The sequence below is a fragment of the Ovis aries genome, chromosome 23 (genome assembly GCF_016772045.2).
Source record: "Ovis aries strain OAR_USU_Benz2616 breed Rambouillet chromosome 23, ARS-UI_Ramb_v3.0, whole genome shotgun sequence".
Classification (NCBI taxonomy): Eukaryota; Metazoa; Chordata; class Mammalia; order Artiodactyla; family Bovidae; genus Ovis; species Ovis aries.
Genome location: NC_056076.1, coordinates 30,923,531 through 30,945,163, shown reverse-complemented (window position 1 = coordinate 30,945,163; position 21,633 = coordinate 30,923,531). Strand labels below are relative to the sequence as shown.

Genomic DNA, 21,633 nt, shown 5'->3' with positions numbered 1-21,633 from the left:
TTATTTTCTACCATTTTTAAAGTTTGGGAAAATAACGTTGAGAGACTTTCTTTCCTTTGATACTGTTTATAGATATATAATTGAAAATCTTCAGTTTAAAATTTTTTCAATCTTTTTAAATAAAAAAAGTAAAAGAAGTAACTAAAAGGAAAAGAAGGGAAGAGGAGCCATAGTTCTCATTTGCTTCTTAAGTAAATGTGGTCTGGCTGAATTTAAGTACCAAATCATGGAAATCTTCCAAAACAGCTCAAGAATTCACCAAAAGATAGTCTACTCGCCTTCTCCTTTCTTATCTTTTTTTCTAACTTAAAAACAAAAGCAAATAAAAATCCCAGGGATGAAAAGGGAGAACCTTCTACTTTTTAGTTTAAGCTGTTCTTATTTTTTTAAGCAAGATACAAGGAGACCCCAACTTTAAGTCCAGTCAGAAAATACTCTAGCTCAATTAAGAAAACTGACCTTGTTTCTGTTTTATTTTCATGTGAAGACTGTTTCTTTTCAAAGTTTGAAAGTTATTTAATAAACAATTTTTTTTAAGATGCTGTCCTGTAAACAAACTTGTAGATACTGAAGTTATGGGTGATCTATTAATGGGGTTTAGATAAATACAAATAAGTAGAATAGAGTATTTTATTTTACCATACTAATATTTGATACCAAATTGATAACTACGGTCTATAAGCTTAATACTGAGACATAATACTTTTTGAAAAATGAGGCACTTTGGAGCTTTATTTATATCCTGGATATTGACAGAAGGTAAATGATTGATAACAGATTTCCTCAGCTGAAACATTATACTTTTTATGTTGTCGAGATATGACACACAAAGTAGTTCTATTTTACTAGAGCTCACTTACTCAATTATCAGTTTTGTTGTTTTTTTCCTTTCCTGTTTCTAGAAAAGTGTGATTGCCTTACGACAACTGATGCCCAACGCCCAGAGCTTTATTCAGCAGTGCGTTCAGCAGACTTCTAGCGAGGTGGTCACTACTACCTGTACCACATCAACGCCTTCTCCCGTGGTAACAACGGCAGCTTCCTCCATCCAGGCTGAGAAGCCTGTTGGTGGTGGTTCGGAAGCAGCGGTGCCTGGAGTTGTGTCCGTACAAACTCTGAAACCACTTGCTGGTCCAGGGGGAGCAAAAACTGGAGTCGTGACTCTTCACTCTGTGGGTCCGGCTGCTGTGCCTGGAGGGACAACAGCTGGAGCTGTCGTGCTGCAGACTCCAAAACCTCTGGTGACATCCCTGCAGAACACGGTGACAGCCCTGCAGAACACGGTGACAGCAGTCTCTCTGCAGCCTGAAAAGCCGGTTGTCTCCGGGACAGCAGTGACGCTGGCACTCCCCTCGGTACCTTTTGGAAAAACCTCAGCAGCAGCTGTTTGCATTCCATCCGTGAAACCCATTCTTACTTCCACTGGGACCACGTCCGACAAGCCCGCCCTTGGCCCTCCACTCCAAATCAAACTCGCGCAGCCAGGCTCCGTGCTTGCACAGCCAGCCGGTATCCCACAGGCAGTTAAAGTCAAACAACTAGTGAGTAACTTTTCATTTCTTCCTCAGTTTCTTTAGAAAAAGTCCAACATTCAGAATACTGGCAAGACTAGTAAAATCAACCCCTGTGTACCCTTGACCATGGCTGATCAGTTGGTAACAGAACACGTTGGCTTTGTCTCTTTCCCCTTTATTTACAGGTGCAAACACACACATAATTTTTTTCCTGAACCATTTAAGAGTTGTTTGCAGAAATTGTGACTTTGCACCATTAAATACCATGTACCTCTTACGGAAAAGGGTTTCTTTTTCTTTGCATTAACTACAACATACTATCACGCATGGGAAGTTAATACAGGCACAATATTTCCTTTGTTGTCCTAATAAGTTCCTTTATAGCTAGTTTGCTTCCTGATGTTGTTTCTAGTAAAAAATTGCTTATTACCCTTATTTGTCTTTTTTTTTTCAGACTCCCTTAATCTAGAACAGTTCTCAGCCTTTTGTGGTTGTTCATTGTGTTGTAATAATTTTAAGTGCTTGTGGCTACTTGTTTTTCAAAATATCCTTTTGTGTTATCATTTCCTCAAGATTAGATTCAGATTAAATATTTTTGGTAGGCTTGTTACTAATACATAGGTGATGTTATGGTAACATTTCTTTTAAAAATTGCTAAGGAGAGAAGGTGACAATGAAGGGAGGAGATGAGTAAGCAGTGGTGTTTTCTCCTGAACTCTGTAAGTTGGGAAGGTCTTGGGTAAAAGAACTTGGGTGAAATATGCACTGTTTATGTATTCGTGTTTAGATAAACCTGACTCAAGACAAGTTTTATCAGAAGACTGAAAGTACTGTTAAGCTGTGGGACACAGTACATGGTGAATTAATTGAAAATTATGTTTTTTAAATAAAGTTCCCACAAACCTAGTCCTGTAACAGAACTAACTGTTCTTTTTTGATTTTTGGTGATTGCACTTGTTCTTTATAAACCTCCATGTTAACGGATATGTTTTGAGTCTCTTTGTTTTAGTGTTTTCTGCTTTTTTGGAGTAGTAAAATCTAAGTAAACTTCGCAGCCTTGTTTATGTGATCAGAACAGAACATTAGTATCTGTGGGTGATGGTCTTTGAAGCAGAGGGCAAACCTTGGGTGTAGAATGAAGGTGTAGAATGAAAGAGGAAAGATCAGTTTGGACAGTAGTCAGACTCTTTTTTTTTTTTTTCATCCCTTCCTACTCTGGCTCTGATTTTCAAGTGGAAAAATGTACCTGCCTCATTATGTTTCTCTTGGGTGTCTGAATTTAATCTAAGAGATAAAAGCTTCTTTAGAAGCAGTGATTCTTAAACCTCTGTCTGAACAGCCAGGTTTGGGAGATGCTGGAACCGTAAATGCCCCAGTGGAAGGTTGCTTTTGGTAACACTGGAGAGAATGGAAACCCTAAATGTCCCAGTGGAAGGTCACTTTTGGTAACGTTGGAGAGAATGGGGATCCTCTCTATGTGTCATAGCTGATTCTTGAATCAGTGCTCATCTTTATTGAAAATCTCTGGCATATTCACCCCTGAGTGAAATAACACTTCATGGCTACATAGAGTTTTAAAAACATATCTTGTATGTAGTATGGATTTTGAAATAATTTTGATGAAGGTAAGACAGGGAGAAAACTAAGAATCCCAGAATTTTAAGGAACAATCTACTGGCACTCAACAAGCAGTAGATCTCAAAGTAGAATCCATTGTCTTTCCCATTAGATTATGGTGCTCATGGCAAGAACTTCTAGGTTTCCAGAATGTCTTGAAACAGAAAACTGTCAGGTAATAATATCTTATGGCCTGCAGGGTGACTCAGTGGGAAAGAATCCACCTGCTATGCTGGAGGCACAGGTTCGATCCCCAACTCAGGAAGATCTCCTCCTGGAGAAGGAAATGACAGCTCACTCCAGTATTTTTGCCTGGGAAATCCCATGGACAGAGGAGCCTGGCAGGCTGCAGTCCATGGGGTCACAAAAAGTTGGACATGACTTAGCAACTAAGCAACAATAATATCTTGACAGCATTTACACTTTATAAGCTTGACTTGTTATACACTAGAAACTATTTCAATCAAGAAAAATGTAACAAAATCCATTGGTAAATTTTAAGGATTTTTAAACTTCTACTTTCATTCTTAAAAGAATGGGAATGATTTAGTTTTCTTATGAATTCTGCTTTCTTGTTTGGCCTTTGTTTCCATTTTAGTCAACAGATTTAATGTCAGTATTCCTATCTTCCTGTTTAAAACAGCAAAAACCAGAGCAGCTAGACTCTGAAGATGCATTGTAACCTGTTTTACAGCAGATTTTTACCTGGGGCACAAAACAGCATAAGCTGTTCTATATGGTAATGCCACAGAGAGGATTGAACTTGAATGCTCTTTCTAAACAACTAATTTAGAAAATTAGTATTACTTAGGTTTGAAATAGTATTACTCAGGTAGTTTAAGAATATCATCAGTGAATTCATTACAAACCGTAGTCCAGTTTAATCCTAGGTTGAAGCGAGGAGGAAAACACTCAGGGAGCTAGAAACAAGATGGTAATAATGCGGCTTATAAGAAACATGGTGAATAATTATTTAAAGTGTGAGAGTGCCACGCTGGATCAAATCTGTGGTCCATAGAACTCAGGATGCAGCCTCCAGTGATGGTCTGAACAATGCAAATGTGACTGTGTTGTTCAGTGTCAGGTGTAAATGTTTGTGTGGTTTATTTCCTTTAATAATCATGAATTTAAAAATTCCCATTAGTACTTTATCCTTTTCTAGCTTGTACAGATTTTTCTGAAGAATTCTATAGGTTTTCTTCCTTCTTAATAAGATGTTTTAAATGTCACACTTTTAAGTTACAAGAAGCTTCTTAACCTACCATTGCAGGATTTAGTTTTATCATAGATATTTCCCTTATTTCAGATGTTATTTCCCCAGGTGACTGTATTACTTGCATTTCTTTCTTACAGAATTGTATACATTTGATAAACAAGTGGCCAAGTACATTCAACAAATCATTGTCCAACTATTGTTTTGTGGATATAAGAGAAAAACAACTAATTAGTACATTATTAATGTGGTAATTTTCAGTTTTATTATACTGAAGTGAAACTGATCTCCTAAAATAAATGAACCCAGAATATTAGGAAAGATGTGTTGTTGTTGAATAGTATTTTTGTCTCATAGCTAACTAATTATTTTGAAGGAGAACCATAATGTATAGGAAACAAAACAAGAATTATTGTTTTATTGAGTCAGGTGGTTCACTCTCAGTTTCTTATTGGCCTGACCTAGATCTAGGCTTGAGTGATCAGTTTGTGGGGGTTTTTTCCTCCCCTTTTCTTGCATGCTGTTAAAAGAGTGAGAGGAGAGGTAGAATTCAGTTGTTGATTGTAATCCCACTAAGATAGGACTAGTGAAAGTTTGGGTGAAGAGACTGAGTCCAAGTAAGGCCTACTGCCTTTTATTTGCCATATATAATTAGAAATTGCATAGAAAAATCTTCATGGGCTATAATTAAGTCAGAGTTTACACAACAGTAGTCTTAACATAGGTTGATTAATGCCAGCTCATTTAAATTTACTTGAAGAATATATATTTTTTTAGGTTTTATTTTGATATGGGGGCATCAGAATTCATGGAAAATAAACTATTGAAACTATATTTACAGTGTTTATGTTGTCTTACTTTTGCCTTATTCAGGAAAATGTTTTATTATGAAAATTTCCAAGCATAGCAAAGTTGAAGTTTATCGTGAACACTGTATACCAACCACCTAGATTCTACTGTTTACAGTTGCTCTACTTGATTTATCCATTCATCAATTATCTTAATTTTCTATACATTTCAAAGCCTTCTTCCTAAAATATTTTATTATTAATGTGCATATCATTAACTGCCAATCAATATTTCTTTACTCTTTTCTTGTTTTTAGCTGAAAGGTATATACTGTGACATGCACAAATTTAAATCTATCATTGGATAAATTCTGACAATGCTTAAAAGTGAAAGTGTTACTTTAGTGGCTTAGTTCATGTCTGACTCTTTGAGAGTCCATGAACTGTAGCCCGTCCATGGAATTCTCCAGACAAGAATACTGGGGTGGGTTGCCATTCCCTTCTCCAGGGGATCTTCCTGACCCAGGGATCATACCCAGGTCTCCCACATTGCGGGCAGATTCTTTACCATCGGAGCTACAAGGGAAGCCCCTTGACGATGCTTACCTCTGTAACTCAAATCTGCTTTTCAAGATATAGAGTGTTACCATCACTGTGAAGTTTCCTTCTCTTCCTTCCCAGTCTGTCTCTACCTGCCTACCTCCAGAACCACTGACTCTTCTAATAATAGCTCTTTGTTTTGCTTGCCAAGTAGGAGCAGATCTATCATCCTTGGACCAATTTCCATCTCTCTTAATAGCAGTCTCCGTTATATGCCTCATATTAGAGTCTAAAACTGTACTTTCTTTGAAAGAATACTGCTGAATTGTTTTATATTTTCTCACTCGTGGTGTTTTATTTTGTTCAGCAAGTGTGCAGGAATATGCTGCACATACGCTCCCAGGTGTTACAGTCATTAGGACAAGGAATGATGGGGATCCAGGATTGCTAAATCAGTTGGCGCATTTGCCTCCTGCCATGTACATGAACTTGCACTGGATTGGGCCTAGATTGGGCCATGCACAGCCCTGGTCTTGGAGTCCATGTGAAGGCTCACCTCCCCACTTATTCTGTGCCAGGGTCACATGCTGATGCTGGGTTCCTTTGGCCTTCCTACCCCATGCCTCCTGGCTGGTCCCCTAGAGGCCTGGAGCCTCCATTCACCTTAGGGGCCAGCCTCTTTGTTGTAATTAGAGAGAGAGAGAAAGTATCAAAAGTGGTTTGAAGACTAACTCAAATTTCTAATAACGTTTTATTACTACCTTTCTCTGTCTGCAATGCAGGAGACTCGTGTTCGATCCCTGGGTTGGGAAGAGTCCCTGGAGAAGGAAATGGCAGCCCACTCCAGTATTCTTGCCTGAAAAATCCCGTGGACAGCAGAGCCTGGTAGGCTACTGTCCATGGGGTTGCAAAGAGTCAGACACGACTGAGAGACTTCACTTCACTTTCATAATCAAAATATGAAAAGGATACCAAATAAAAGATAGCAGGGAAGAAAATAAACAATAGAGAGATAAGTCAGAGTTTTTAGGAGTATTTGTTTTGAGTTTTTATCTGAATGCGTAAGTGGGACTCTGAATGTATATTACTTTGTAGAATTTAAATCTGATTCCTAGAACTTGAGGATAGAGAAATATGATCTCAACTGAAATACATCTTTGTTTTCAAGGGTTCTTTCTCTCTTTCAAGAGTCAGTTCTCATAGAATCATGGCAATTGAATTATTCCAACTTGTATTTCTCCTCTAGGGGCCTTAGTTCCTATATGATTATTTACTGGGACATTTTGGATTTCTTGTAAGTTTTGTTTAGTAATATGCACTGGATTTAATTTTATTTGTAAAAGAATATAGAATAAATTATGGGCTTCTCTGGTGACTCAGACGGTAAAGAATCCGCCTTCTATGCAGGAGACCTGGGTTCAGTCCCCAGGTTGGGAAGATCCCCTGGAGAAGGGCGTGGCAACCCACTCCAGTATTCTTGCCTGGAGAGTCCCCACAGACAGAAGAGCCTGGTGGGCTGCAGTCCATGGGATTGCATAAGAGTCGGACACAACTGAGCAATTAAATTAAGCCCAGCATATAGAATAAATTAAATACCTCCAGAATTGTTATGATACTAGATGACTTATATTAGCCATATATGAGTTTGAGGACTGAAAAATAGTTCACTATCAAAGCTGGCTCAAATACATAGTGACTGTTTTTTTTCTTTGAAGTGAAAGAATGAAACTCTCCTATTGTGTTTTTTTCTTCTTTGTATCTAAAAGTAAGGCTCTGCTATTACTTTAATTTCTCTCCTTCTATCCCCAACCCTCACCCTGTGGGTTTCTTGAGCTGTTATCTTGGAGAATACTTTTAGCATTGCTGTCTTTCAGATACTTTTAAAAAACAACTGATTGAAAGTCATTATCTTTTAGAGGTATATTTTGAAATATTTATGGATTGAAAGATATACCTGAGATTTGCTTTAAAATAATTGAGAGTGGGGAGAAGTGGGTAGGGATAGAGATGAAATAAAATTGGTCAAGAATTAATCATTGCTGAAGCTATAATAATGGTAATAATGGTATAGGTGTTTTCTTTTTTGTTGTTGTTGTTCCCTCTGCTTTTGTATTTGAAATTTTCCATGGTAAGTTAAAAGCATGAAAATAAGATCTATTTGGAGATTTAAATTGATCCGTATATAAGTTTGAATTCCACTCTGAAAATTACAGTGTGAGATCGTCATGGTTTTCACTTTTGAGCTAGATAAATTTACCACACAAATTTAAACTTTAAGTAGGCTTTCTTGTGATGCTAAGGTAAAGGTATGTATGGTTAAGTGAGGATGATCATTCGTTCTCTTGTTACAGTTGAAAGTTTGTGCTTTTCTAAAGCAGGTCTAGTTGAAGGACTATATTAATAGTTGTCATTGTTTCAGGTGGTCCAGCAGCCTTCAGGAGGCCTTGCAAAACAAGTGACCACCCTTACCCATTCCCCAGCATTGACCATCCAGAAATCTGGACAGAAGAAGGTGACAGTGAGCACTACTATACCTACCAGTCAGTTTTCTCAAGGTAGATAATAACTAATCTCTGCCTCGTCGTGTTGGGTTTGGAACATGATGGGTTTCTGTACTTTTTTTTTTTTTTTTCACCATTATATTCAGAGAAGAGAGATTTCTTTTAAGTTGAGACCTATGAGAGAAGACTGAAAAATAGCTTTAATATATTCTTTGTGAGTCTTTATTTATAAGAGTCTTTAAAATCTACCAATACAAAAGATACAGTATTAACATGTTTCTTTTCTTCATAGTAACACCTTTTCTTCATAGTATTTTTGTAATGCTGGTAATTCTCTAGACAATTTGGGGAACATACAAAAAAGAAATGGAGAGGTCTTGATTTTGTGATTTCTTTTGCAGGGAATAAATTTAATTGTAATGTTTGAATTTAAATATAGTTCTAGAAAGCTTTGAAATTTTCTTTGATTATTCTGTATGCATTGAAAATAGCTATTGTCCTGAATTTTTTCCTAGTGTGGTGTGATTGCTTTTTTTCATTTTACTTTTTCTTTCTTCTTTTGTTTTTATAGCTTCCATTCTAAAGCAAATTACCCTTCCAGGAAATAAAATTCTGTCACTTCAGTCATCTGTTCAGAAAAACAAAATAAAAGAGAATGGAACAATATCCTTCAGGTAAAGAAATTAAATGATCAAAATTTTGTCTGGTTTAAGAAATTAATATTCTTTTAAAAAACATAAAAGATGACAAAATAATACTTATATAAAATAAATTTAATGGTGCCTTTTGAAAAAGCTAACAGTGCTTTATTGAATATAATTTATAAGTAGTAAAGTGCACAGATCTTAAGTGTAGGGCTCAATGAATTTTGACAAACGTATACCTGTGTAATGTTAATTCAGACCAAGATGCTAAACATATCCATCATCTTTATGCTCCTTTCACATCAGTTACTTCCAACCCTTGCCTCTGGCAGCCACTATTCTTATGTCCATCACTGTAGATCATTTTTGTCCATTCTTGAACTTTACATAAATGGAAAATTACATTATCTACTCTTTTGCATTTGATTTTTTTCACTCAACATGTGTTTGATATTCATCTACATCATTTTGATTATTACAAGATTGCTCTTTTGTTCTAGTCAGCAGTACTCATTATCTGAATGTAAATTTGGTTGTTTGTTTTCCTGTTGATGGACATTGAGTTGTTCCCAGTTTTTAAATGATTCTATAAAGTTGGTGTAAACATTTCCATACGGATTTCTCTGTAGTTAACATCTAAGAGTAGTATTGTGGGGTCACTAGCTTTACTATTTAAGAAACTATCAAACTGTTTATCAGAGGGACTGTACCATTTTTCATTTCCACCAGCAATGAGAATTCCACTCCAATTTTAGTACTTGTTATTGCCAATTCTTTTGACTTTTACCATTCTAAGTATACAGTGGTTATTGTCACTGTCATTTTAATTTATATTTTTCTAAAGACTTAAGATGTTGAACATCTGTTCTCGTGCTTATTTGCTATCCTTAACACTACCTTCTTTGGTGAAGTGATCTTTTGCCCATTTTTCTTTGGAGTTGTTTGTTTTTCTATGATTGAGTTTTTAGAGTTATTTATATATACTCAAGATCGAAGTCATTCTCTTACCAGTGTCTTTCACAGAGCAAAAGTTTTTAATTTTCCTGAAGCCCAGTTCATTAATTTTTTCTCTTGCAGATTATGCTTCTCATGTTTTATATAAGAAATGCTTGTATAACCACAGGTTATAGAAATTTTCTCCTGTTCTTTGTTTTAGAAGTTGAAGTTTTACAGTTTTATGTTTGTCCTTCTTGGATCAATACTTTTAAAATTCACCAGTTGCTTACTTAAAAATCTGTGTGGATATTCTGTTTTCTTCTTTATATGCTCCCATTTTTAGTTGCATTATTTGTCACAGTGTGTAAGTATTTGTACATTAATCCCCCCTCCTTATCCCCACCAATGCTTTAGTTGTAGTTCTACTTCTATATTAAAATGCTCACCTTTAGTCTGTTCTCTGGAGTTTTCTCAGTCATCTCTTGTTTGGATGAAATTAATTGAATGTGGTCCATGCTTTGATCTACCAGAACACCTCTTTAGTATTTTTTGACTTGGGTTGTACTTAGTCTTCCTGCCAGTGGTATATTTCATCCTTTATTCTGCCACTAGTTCTCTGGTCTCTCTCCTGCAATTTTTATTCAGTCTGATTTTGTCCAAACCTTTTGAGATAGGGTGAGTGAGTTGAGGAATCAGTTGCCACTGGACAAGAAAGTGTGCACTGGAAATTGTTGTTTTGCTTTTTCATTTATTCTTGTTTTGAAGTTTGGATATTCTTTGTCTTCAGGTTGTGCTGAGGCTGTAGTGTTTGTTGTTCTGTATTGCTTGGGGGAAGTAAATGCTGGAAGATGGTGACCTAGGCAGTCATCATTGTCTTCTAATGCAGTGAGTTTTGACAAAAGACTAAATTCATGTACCAAGTACCTCAGTCAAGATACATAGAATATTTTCAACACCCTGAAAGCCTCCTTTGTGATACTTCCCAGCCAGTCCCCTCATTATATTTTAGGCAACCACTGACTGGCTTCTTATTGTTGTTCATTTTTCTTTCCTAGGGTTTTAAATAAGTAGAACTGTATAATTTGTATTCTTTGCTTGGTTTCCTTTGCTCCGCATAATGTGTTTGATATACATCCAGTGTTGTTGTATGTATAAGTGATTTGTTGCCTTTCATTGCTGAGTAGTATTCCACTGTATGGTGCACTGTGGTTGTTTGCACTGAATTGTTTATCTCTTTAGCCACTGATGGATATTCAGGTTGTTTCGAGTTTTTGGCTATTGTGAGTAAAGGTGTTAGAAACATCTGTATCCAAGTCTTTGTATGGACATACGTTTTCCCTTGTGTAAATATATGAGCAAAGTTGCTGAATCATTTAGTAGGTTTATGTTTAACTTTATAAGAAGCTGCCAATCTGTTTCCTATGTGGTTGTACCATCTACAGTCCCACCACAAAGTGTAATAATTTGTTCTAGTTGTTCTGCATCCTTGCTCAGTGGTTAGGTAAATCAGGTTAAACCTAACAGCCAGCTGAGTTTGCTTTACTCCAGAAAAGATCTGTGACTGTGTCTCATAGGAACCAGGGAGGATTTAGCACTACGTTAGCAAAAACAAGACCGGGAGCTGACTGTGGCTCAGATCATGAACTCCTTATTGCCAAATTCAGACTTAAATTCAAGAAAGCAGGGAAAACCACTAGACCATTCAGGTATGACCCAAATCAAATTCCTTATGATTATACACTGGAAGTGAGAAATAGATTTAAGGGACTAGATCTGATAGATGGAGTGCCTGATGAACTATGGACGGAGGTTCGTGACATTGTACAGGAGACAGGGATCAAGACCATCCCCATGGAAAAGAAATGCAAAAAAGCAAAATGGCTGTCTGGGGAGGCCTTACAAATAGCTGTGAAAAGAAGAAAAGCAAAGGAGAAAAGGAAAGATATGAGCATCTGAATGCAGAGTTCCAAAGAATAGCAAGGAAAGATAAGAAAGCCTTCTTCAGCGATCAGTGGAAAGAAATAGAGGAAAGCAACAGAATGGGAAAGACTAGGGATCTTTTCAAGAAAATTAGAGATACCAAGGAAACATTTCATGTAAAGATAGGCTCAATAAACTACAGAAATAGTATGGACCTAACAGAAGCAGAAGATATTAAGAAGAGGTGGCAAGAATACACAGAGTAACTGTACAAAAAAGAGCTTCACAACCAAGATAATCACGATGGTGTGATCACTCACCTAGAGCCAGACATCCTGGAATGTGAAGTCAAGCATCACTACGAACAAAGCTAGTGGAGGTGATGGAATTCCAGTTGTGCGATTTCAAATCCTGAAAGATGATGCTGTGAAAGTGCTACACTCAATATGCCAGCAAATTTGGAAAACTCAGCAGTGGCCACAGGACTGGAAAAGGTCAGTTTTCATTCCAATCCCAAAGAAAGGCAATGCCAAAGAATGCTCAAACTACCGGACAGTTACACTCATCACACACTGTAGTAAAGGAATGCTCAAAATGTCCAAGCCAGACTTCAACAGTATATGAACCCTGAACTTCCAGGTGTTCAAGCTGGTTTTAGAAAAGGCAGAGGAACCAGAGATCAAATTGCCAACATCCGCTGGATCATGGAAAAAGCAAGAGAGTTCCAGAAACACATCTATTTCTGCTTTCTTGACTATTCCAAAGCCTTTGACTGTGTGGATCACAATAAACTGTGGAAAATTCTGAAAGAGGTGGGCATACCAGACCACCTGACCTGCCTCTTGAGAAACCGGTATGCAGGTCAGGAAGCAACAGTTATAACTGGACATGGAATAACAGACTGGTTCCAAATAGGAAAAGGAGTACGTCAAGGCTGTATATTGTCACCCTGCTTATTTAACTTCTATGCAGAGTACATCATGAGAAACGCTGGGCTGGAAGAAGCACAAGCTGGCATCAAGACTGCTGGCAGAAATATCAATAACCTCAGATATACAGATGACACCACCCTTATGGCAGAAAGTGAAGAGGAACTAAAAGCCTCTTGATGCAAGTGAAAGAGGAGAGTGAAAAAGTTGGCTTAAAGCTCAACATTCAGAAAATGAAGATCATGGCATCTGGTCCCATCACTTCATGGCAAATAGATGGGGAAACAGTGGAAACAGTGTCAGATTTTATTTTGGGGGGATCCAAAATCACTGCAGATGGTGACTGCAGCCATGAAATTAAAGATACTTACTCCTTGGAAGGAAAGTTATGATCAACCTAGACAGCATATTATAAAGCAGAGACATTACTTTGCCAACAGAGGTCCATCTAGTCAAGGGTATGGTTTTTCCTGTGGTCATGTATGGATGTGAGAGTTGGACTGTGAAGAAGGCTGAGCCCGGAAGAATTGATGCTTTTGAACTGTGGTGTTGGAGAAGACTCTTGAGAGTTCCTTGGACTGCAAGGAGATCCAACCAGTCCGTTCTAAAGGAGATCAGTCCTGGGTGTTCTTTGGAAGAACTGATGCTAAAGCTGAAACTCCAATACTTTGGCTGCCTCATGCGAAGAGTTGACTCATTGGAAAAGACTCTGATGCTGGGAGGGATTGGGGGCAGGAGGAGAAGGGGACAACAGAGGATGAGATGGCTGGATGGCATCACCGACTCGATGGACATGAGTTTGAGTGAAATCCGGGAGTTGGTGATGGACAGGGAGGCCTGGCGTGCTGCGGTTCAGGGGTTGCAGAGTCGGACACGCCTGAGCGACTGAACTGAACTAGCACATGCTCTGGTGAACCTGACTTAGTTTCTTCACTCTAACAGAGGCCAGAAAACTGGTGTCAGCCTCAGGCATTTGCCCTTGAGGCAGTTCTACCTGGAGAGTGTGCTCGGTGCTTATTTTTACTGATACTTTTTGACAACTTCTCTGCACCCATCATTGGAATAAAAAGTCTTAAACCTGTCTAAATTAGAATGCCATATAATTTCTCCTGGGTACATCTAGTCCACTTAATGCCTGATGGAAGTGTCACCAATCGCAGATTTTAAATCAGAAAACTAGCTTTATCAGTCTCCTCCTTTATAACTTTTGAATTTTGCGTTATTCTAAGAAATCTTTTCCTATCCTGAGCTTATAGTGAGGAGCCTCTGTATTTTCTTCCAAAATATCTATACACACCCCTTATATGTAATAGACCTTCACAAAATCATCAGTAGTGCTTGATTCTGTCTTTATAAATAGCTGAAGCAGAAATAACCTTTTCCTGGCTGGGTTGCTTATGTCAACAAGTTACTGAAGATTTCATCATCTTTACTTTTCTGATTTGAAATGCTACTTTACCTTTCAGTAAATCCCCAGTTGTTCAAGGGTATATTTCTAGAATTTCATTTTGCTGTTGTTTTTGTTTTATTTCTGTGTTAATATTTTTGCATTTTCAGTTATCTTACTTTCATTATTTTTATATCTGGATAAATTCTCTATTCCTTTCTTATCAAAAATGTCTTGACTTTTTCTTCTTTTACACATAAATTTCAAAATCAGCAGGGCAGTTGTTTTAAAATTTTTTATTGAGATTACCTTGAACCATAGTTCTCTTTGTTACAGTTAAGTAAGGTTGAAGCTGACAGAAAAACTGAAGAATAGTGGCATAAGCAAGATAAGATTCTTTCCCACATTTAGGAAAACTGGAAGTGGGCAGACAGTGACAGGCATGGCATTCTCTTGGTGTTAGGGACCCAGGAGTTTTGCTCCCTTCCTTTCGGTTCCTCATACACACTAGTCAGGCCCCACTGTACAGTTTTTAAATGTGGTTATTTCCTGCATTTTCTTTCCCCATCTTCATATGGACCAATCCAGTTTAAAAGTTTCTTTAAATACAGTTATTATTATTTCAGTTTAAAAGTTATCTGACCAAAGAGTGTTTGCTTGGCCAACCCTGTAAAGTAGCTTTTTCAGTCACATCTGCTGCCTTGAAGCACTTATCTCAAGTTACTCTATTTATTTGTTGACCCTTCTTTATACTCCCCAATCTCTCTGAGAGTTCCTTGTAACTTTACCGTTGTGTGCTTAATGTGTAGAACAGTGCCTTGTTCATAGTAAGCATTCAAAAACTTGTTGAAATAATTTTGAAACAGAACAGGAATATCTATAATCTTAGATATAATCTATTTTTAAGATAAGTTTTATTTTAGTTCTAATATGCATTTCTCATTTTTGTACAATATGTTCTAGTTATTTGGTCATATGTGACTTTATGCATATCTTTTTATAGTGATGTCTTTTTGTTAAGTTTCTGTCTCAGATACTTAGTATTAATATCACTTTATTTACTGTTTAGGTAAGTGACTCTATTTAGGTAAGAGGAGATAATAGTGTATGGCATTTGATCTTGTCTTGACTTAACTGGATGAGGTTAATAGCAGTGATATCCGCCTGTATTTTCAAAACTACTTGCTTAAGTGAAAAGAACATTTTTGTGACTTTTTCCCTGCGTAAATCATATTTTCTGCTGTGCTTGTCGGTACATCTGGGATAAATAAGGGAAGCTATATAGTGTTTAAACACCAGAGGGTGCCAGAGATTCGTGTTTTATTCTTTATATTTCAGAATCAGAGGTGACAAATACCTCTGCATGTTTGTGTAGTTAACTTTATTTAAACTGGAAACTGGAAATTTGATGATCATAAGCAGTTATTGTTGATTTTTTTGAAGAGGTGATAGTGTCTTATGATTAAAGTTTTTCTTTAGAATCCTTATATTTTAGAGAGATAATAAAATATTTGTGGATGCATATTATATATATACGGATATTTATGTATACATGTATAACTTAGGAGGCATTATAACAGCTAGAGGTTAAGTGGTTTTTTTTTTTAATTTGCCTTAAAAGATACTTAGAAAATAACATAGGACAAGGTTACATACTGTTTGTACAGATATTACTCCGTCAACTTTAATGTCCCATTTTCCTCTTATTGCAGGAATCAGATTCTCTAGTGTAGATTAAACATGTGCTCTATCTTGATTCATATGTAATTAACTGTTTTATTATGTATTTAACATAATAACAGATGGTTAATCATTCCAAGGAGAGACTTAGAAAACTGTCTCTGGTGATAAAATCTTGGAAGGACAGGAGACGGAAGAAACACCCTTCTGAGCTGTGCAGATTAACTCTAAATCTAGGGTTAAATTCAACAAAAAAGTCTTGGAGTAGTTGCCTTTATGCTAAATCTTGTTAGACATTAAGTTCTTTAATATTCCTCTCAGCGAAATTACATGAATGAAGATTTAGAGATGTGATTGTGAAAGCTTTCAAAATTACTAGCCAGATTTTATTATAGTAAAATGCTATTTAGGAAAAATTATCTTTATGCTTACATGCAGAATGAACTGGGAAGGAATATACTTTGAAGTAGTTCCTAAAGTCACTAAAGTTTGAGAAATACTGCAATATCCTATGCTATGTTTCTTAAAAAGAAGAAAAAAGATTTCCCATGGGAAAAAATACCTTTAAAAAAGAGTAAGCAGGATGTTGTGTGAGCTTATATACTGGCTATAGTAGGTAATGCAGAGATTATGCTCAAAGGTGATGAAACGAATATTGAAGGTAAACTTATTTTACCAGGGATTTGTAACCTAAAAGAAGAACTTGATCTTCTTAAAATAAAAAGAAATGTACCCTCGGAAGTTCAAAAGTTGTAGCAATTGGACAGACACTTTAAAAGTATGAAAACAAACTAACATTTCCAAAGTAGGCAATTAAAGTCGATCTGAAATATGGATCGGGCATTGACAGCTGAAAGATAATAAAGCAAAAGGAGCTGAAGACTAGAGCAAGAAAGGGAGAATAGCCTGAGAAAGGCCAGGGTCGGTAGGAGCTATTTGATGGTAAGAAATGGGAGAGAAGAGTGTGCTAAGTTAGGGTCATTACCTGGAAGGCCTTGAATATCAGGTTTAGTTCGTGGGATCATGAAATGTTTTATAACAGGAAAGTAATGTGATTTTTTTCTACTAGAGAAGAATTAGTCTGATGCTATTATAGATCTGAAGAGGGTAGAAGAGATTTTAAAAGGTAGGCACAAGCAGTGGTTAACTTTATTAAAAAGCTAAAGAATTAGATCAGTTTCAGAAGCCAGAATGCAAGCCAGGTGATTGGGTAATACTTCTTTAACTTTTGCATAGTAACCTAGTGCCCAACAGAATCTTGGGGTTGGAAGCCTTTCACTGTTAAATTTCCTTCTTGTATATCTTTAGAATGAAACAGGCTTATATCTTTCACAACACCTTCATTAAAAAATATACTGCATCAGACCAGAGGTCTTGAAGACATGATTCAGAGATTCTCGCTTTCTTTGCCCCTAAGATTAAACCAACCCAGAATCACAAATATACCTCAGCAGCAAAGCCTTTGTTACTGTCTTGGCCTATCTTTTTTAGCCTTATCAGCAATGCTGCTATGACATTGTGTTGTCTTTGCTTTCCTTTAGTCTGCCACCTCTCTTAGGGGAAGTTTTAAATGGTTCGGGTACTGTTGATCGTGGTACCCTTTCCTCTTCCCTCCTTAGGGTCTCCCTCTCTTCATGCTGCCCTCTGTAACCATAGCAGCTGATAGCTGAACTAGAGGGAGCTGTGTTCAGCTTGGGGTCTAAATAGAAGGGGCAGAGATGGCTAGGCAGGAACAAATCTTTCTGGGTGGTTAGCTCCCTGCTGATTTCAGAGAAGAGCTGCAAGAAGATTCTGAAAGACATGGGACAGTCTCTTCATTGATGAATTACATTCAGTTCTAGTACTTTGCTGCTGCTGCTAAGTCGCTTCAGTCGTGTCCAACTCTGTGCGACCCCATGGACTGCAGCCCACCAGGCTCCTCCGTCCCTGGGATTCTCCAGGCAAGAGTACTGGAGTGGGTTGCCATTGCCTTCTCCGCTAGTACTGTGCATGGGACTGCTAGTAATAGGAGGCCTGGTACTGGTCTCTCCAGTCTGTATGTGAGACTTCAGCAGGGGCTCAGTGGGAACACTCACCTGTGGAAGCAAGGTGCAGCGTACAGGGCTGGTGTACCTGGCACACAGCTAACATTGTGACCATGCCATGTTGTGTCCAAGTGTGTAAAGGCATGTGCTGTATACCTTAAATAAGTCTGGGGATTTTGTTAAGGGAAGGATGAGGCCATGTTCTGAACCTCATTATATTTCTGTCTTCAGTTTTCTTTCTCTGTTTGTTTACATATTATTTTTAAAATATCACTAACCATTTGATTGAGTAATCCATGTATATAGTACAACATTCAAAGGGTAGAAAAGATTATGTGTTTGCATGCTAAGTCACTCCAGTTGTGTCCAACTCTTTGTGACCCCATGGACTGTACCCTGCCAGGCTCCTCTACCCATGGGATTCTCCAGGCAAGAATACTGGAGTGGGTTGCCATGTCCTGCTCCAGGGGATCTTTCTGACTCAGGGATCAAACCCGTATCTCTTAATGTCTTCTGCATTGGCAGGCAGTTTCTTTACCACTAGTGTCACCTGGAAAGCCCTTAGAAAAAGAGTTTGATTCGATATAAAATGTCTTCTTCCTACTCATGCTTCCCAATTTCCCCCTCCAGAGATGAATTTCTTGTGTATCCAGAGATAGGCCCATAGAAGTTATGCCCATGTAAGTGTGTATTTTTTCCCCCAGGGTACAGTCTGTCCTATACCTTGTTTTGTTTAGTTTTTCCCATTTTGTAATACACCCTGGCATTTGTTCTCTATCTGGCCAAAGAGAGCTCCCTTATTCTTTTAAGTGGCTGACAGTGGCATTAGAAAGTACCCTAATCAAAGTTATTCATTGTTTAGAGGAAGAAAATTTTGTCCTAAAGGTGTTAAGTAACTGGTTGGGATTCTATTTCAGAGTGAACAGATTCTGTTTAGGAGTGAACGGAGTTTTTAATTGAATGTACTTGGCCTCTTTTTTCTTTTTTAATAGATGGTTTTTTAGTGCAGTTTTAGGTTCACAAGAAAATTGATTGGTATGTTGTAGAAAATTCTAATACATGCACAGCCTCAATCATTGCCAACATCCCCCACCAGAGTGGTCTGTTTGTTATGATTGATGAAGCTACATTGAGACATCATTATCAACCAAAGTTCATCATTTATCTTACAATTCACTCTTGTTGTGTGGTGCGTTCTGTGGGTTTTTACATTTTCATGTGATGACATATATCCCCCATGATAGTGTCATACAGATACTATATATTTCACTGTCCTAAAAAGTCCTCTGTTTTCTGCCTAGTCATCCTTTGCTGCTGCTGCTGCCGCCGAGTCGCGTCAGTTGTGCCCAACTCTGTGCGACTCCATAGATGGAAGCCCACCAGGCTCCTCTGTCCTTGGGATTCTCCAGGCAGAAACACTGGCATGGGTTGCCATTTCCTTCTCCAATGCATGAAAGTGAAAAGTGAAAGTGAAGTCGCTCAGTCGTGTCCGACTTTTAGCGACCCCATGGACTATAGCCTACGAGGCTCCTCTGTCCATGGGATTTCCCAGGCAAGAGTACTGGAGTGGGATGCCATTGCCTTCTCTGATCCCTTTCTGCTAACCCTTGGCAACTACAGGTCATCTTATTATCTCCATAATTTGCATTTGCCAAGATATCATATAGTTGGAATCATCAGTATATAGCTTTTTCAGTTTGGCTTCTTCACTTAGTAACATGCATTTAAGTTTCCTCCACATCTTTTCATGGTATGGTACCATTTCTTTTTAGTCCTCAACAATATTCCACTTCTGGATTTACTACAGTTTGTCCAATCACCTGCCGAAGGACATCTTGGTTGTTTTCAGGTTTTGACAATTAGGAGTAAGTCTTCTAGAAACATCCATGTACAGGTTTTTGTATGGATGTGAATTTTTAGTTCCTTTGGGTTAGTACAGAGGAGTATAATTGCTGTATCATATGGTAAGAGCACAGAGAAGGCAATGGCACCCCACTCCAGTACTCTTGCCTGGAAAATCCTATGGACGGAGGAGCCTGGTAGGTTCAGTCCATGAGATCCTGAAGAGTCAGACACGACTGAGCAACTTCACTTTCACTTTTCACTTTCATGCATTGGAGAAGGAAATGGCAACCCACTCCAGTGTTCTTGCCTGGAGAATCGCAGGGACGGGGGGGCCTGGTGGGCTACCGTTTCTGGGGTCGCACAGAGTCAGACACGACTGAAGCGACTTAGCAGCAGCAGCAGCAGCAGCAGCATGTTAAGAGTATGTTTAGTTTTGCAATAAACTGCCAAACTGTCTTTCATGGTAGCTGTACCATTTTGCATTCCCACCAGCAAAGAGTTCCTGTTTCTCCACACCCACATCAGCATTTGGTGTTCAGGGTTTGGGCCATTCTGATAGGTGTGTAGTGGTATCTCATTGTTTTAATTTGCATCTCCTTGATAACATAGGATTTGGATCATCTTTTCATATGCTTGCCGTCTTTTTGGTAAGTTGTCTTTTATGTCTTTGGCCCATTTTTTAATCTGTTTGTATTCTTATTGTTGTGTTCTAAGAGTTCTCTATATATTTTGGATAACAGTCCTTAATCAGATATGTGTTTTGCCAATATTTTCTCCCAGTCTATGGCTTGTTTTTTCATTTTCTTGATACTTTATTTTTAAAAAGGATTTTTTACTCAGACCTTTAAAAAAAATTTTTTTTTAACTCAGATCTTGGTCCATCTTTAGGTTTGCAGTTTCTATTGTACTTACATTTAAGCTTTAAGTGTTCAGATGTTTCTGAAATACTTCTTTGTTTACATAGGTGGTACATTAGTTCTTAGAACCATTCTCAGCATCCCATACCTCTGACAGTACCTCTGTGACATATGATAAGGTGGAGACCAACCATTTTTACAGTTTCTTTATATTTTGTTTGGTTGATTTTAGATACTAATTTTAAAAGTTTTCTTTTCCTTATTACAGAGACACAGTTTTAAAGGTTAGGCTTTTAAATATACTGTTCAGGTTGTGGAACCATATTTCTTTCTCTTCACTTGCAACTGCTGTGTCTGGCACTTAATTTTCTTTCATTTAGTTTGAATCTCTTATACCTATGTGAGTGGGGTCTCTTTCCCTCTCTTACCCTTAACATGCTGCTTTTTAAAGTTGAACACCAGAGGCTTTCATATCTTAAACACTTAATTGGTATAGTTTATTTCCCTCTTTTGTACACAAATGCATTACTACAAGGAGGTTCAAATCTATTGATATGAAACCACATGACAGATCATTTGGCCCATGCAATAAATGGAAACAATATCTTTTTTATAGAATCATGTTTGCGTAAATTGTTATACATTGGCACCTGAGTGATGGTCAGTGACATGCCTCTTATTATGTATGGTGTTAAGGATGCCATTAGAATTTTAGTATTTCTTTGGTCTTTCTCTTCTCTCTCCTTAAACATAATATACTCATCTTAGTATACCGTAACCATGTAGCAATTCTATTAGATAAAAACAACTATTTAATTTTGCTGGCACAATGCAAGGAGCACAAACATATTTTGTGTTCTTATATGTATGTCTTTTACATATGTGTGTATAATTTTATATCTTAAATATTAGCCCTTTGCAGCCATTTGCTTCAGGAGGTGGTTTAATGAATTCATTTGGTACAGATGGAGCATACCAAAAGTCTGAAGCAGAAGAACAAAGCTAGTTTTAACCATACAGTTTCAGAATAGCTAGTCTAGAGAGATTCTTCTCAAGGGCCTTTTAATGGGTATGGACCTTTCAGGATCGAAGGGTTTCTCCTCCTCCTCAGTGGACCCGTGGAGGACACTGGGGATATTTCAGGGGCTTTTAGTCATCTTGGATGAAAAAAAAAGAAGCCTGTTTTTATTTCATTGTCTTTCATTGGAGACAGTTTGTGGATAACCTAGACTAACTTC

At 37.6% G+C, this 21,633-nt stretch overlaps 1 protein-coding gene across 4 annotated transcripts in view; it reads left to right on the top strand.

Moving 5' to 3' along the window:
* The window catches only part of TAF4B (TATA-box binding protein associated factor 4b), a 103,740-nt gene that overhangs the window by 29,715 nt on the left and 52,392 nt on the right, over window positions 1-21,633 (top strand). For all 4 annotated transcript variants that reach the window (XM_004020461.5, XM_042239177.2, XM_060405386.1 and 1 more), the window contains 3 exons: window positions 903-1,541; window positions 8,092-8,227; window positions 8,745-8,847. In XM_004020461.5, the coding sequence (XP_004020510.1) occupies window positions 903-1,541; window positions 8,092-8,227; window positions 8,745-8,847 (878 nt within the window). The remainder of the gene's footprint in view (window positions 1-902; window positions 1,542-8,091; window positions 8,228-8,744; window positions 8,848-21,633) is intronic.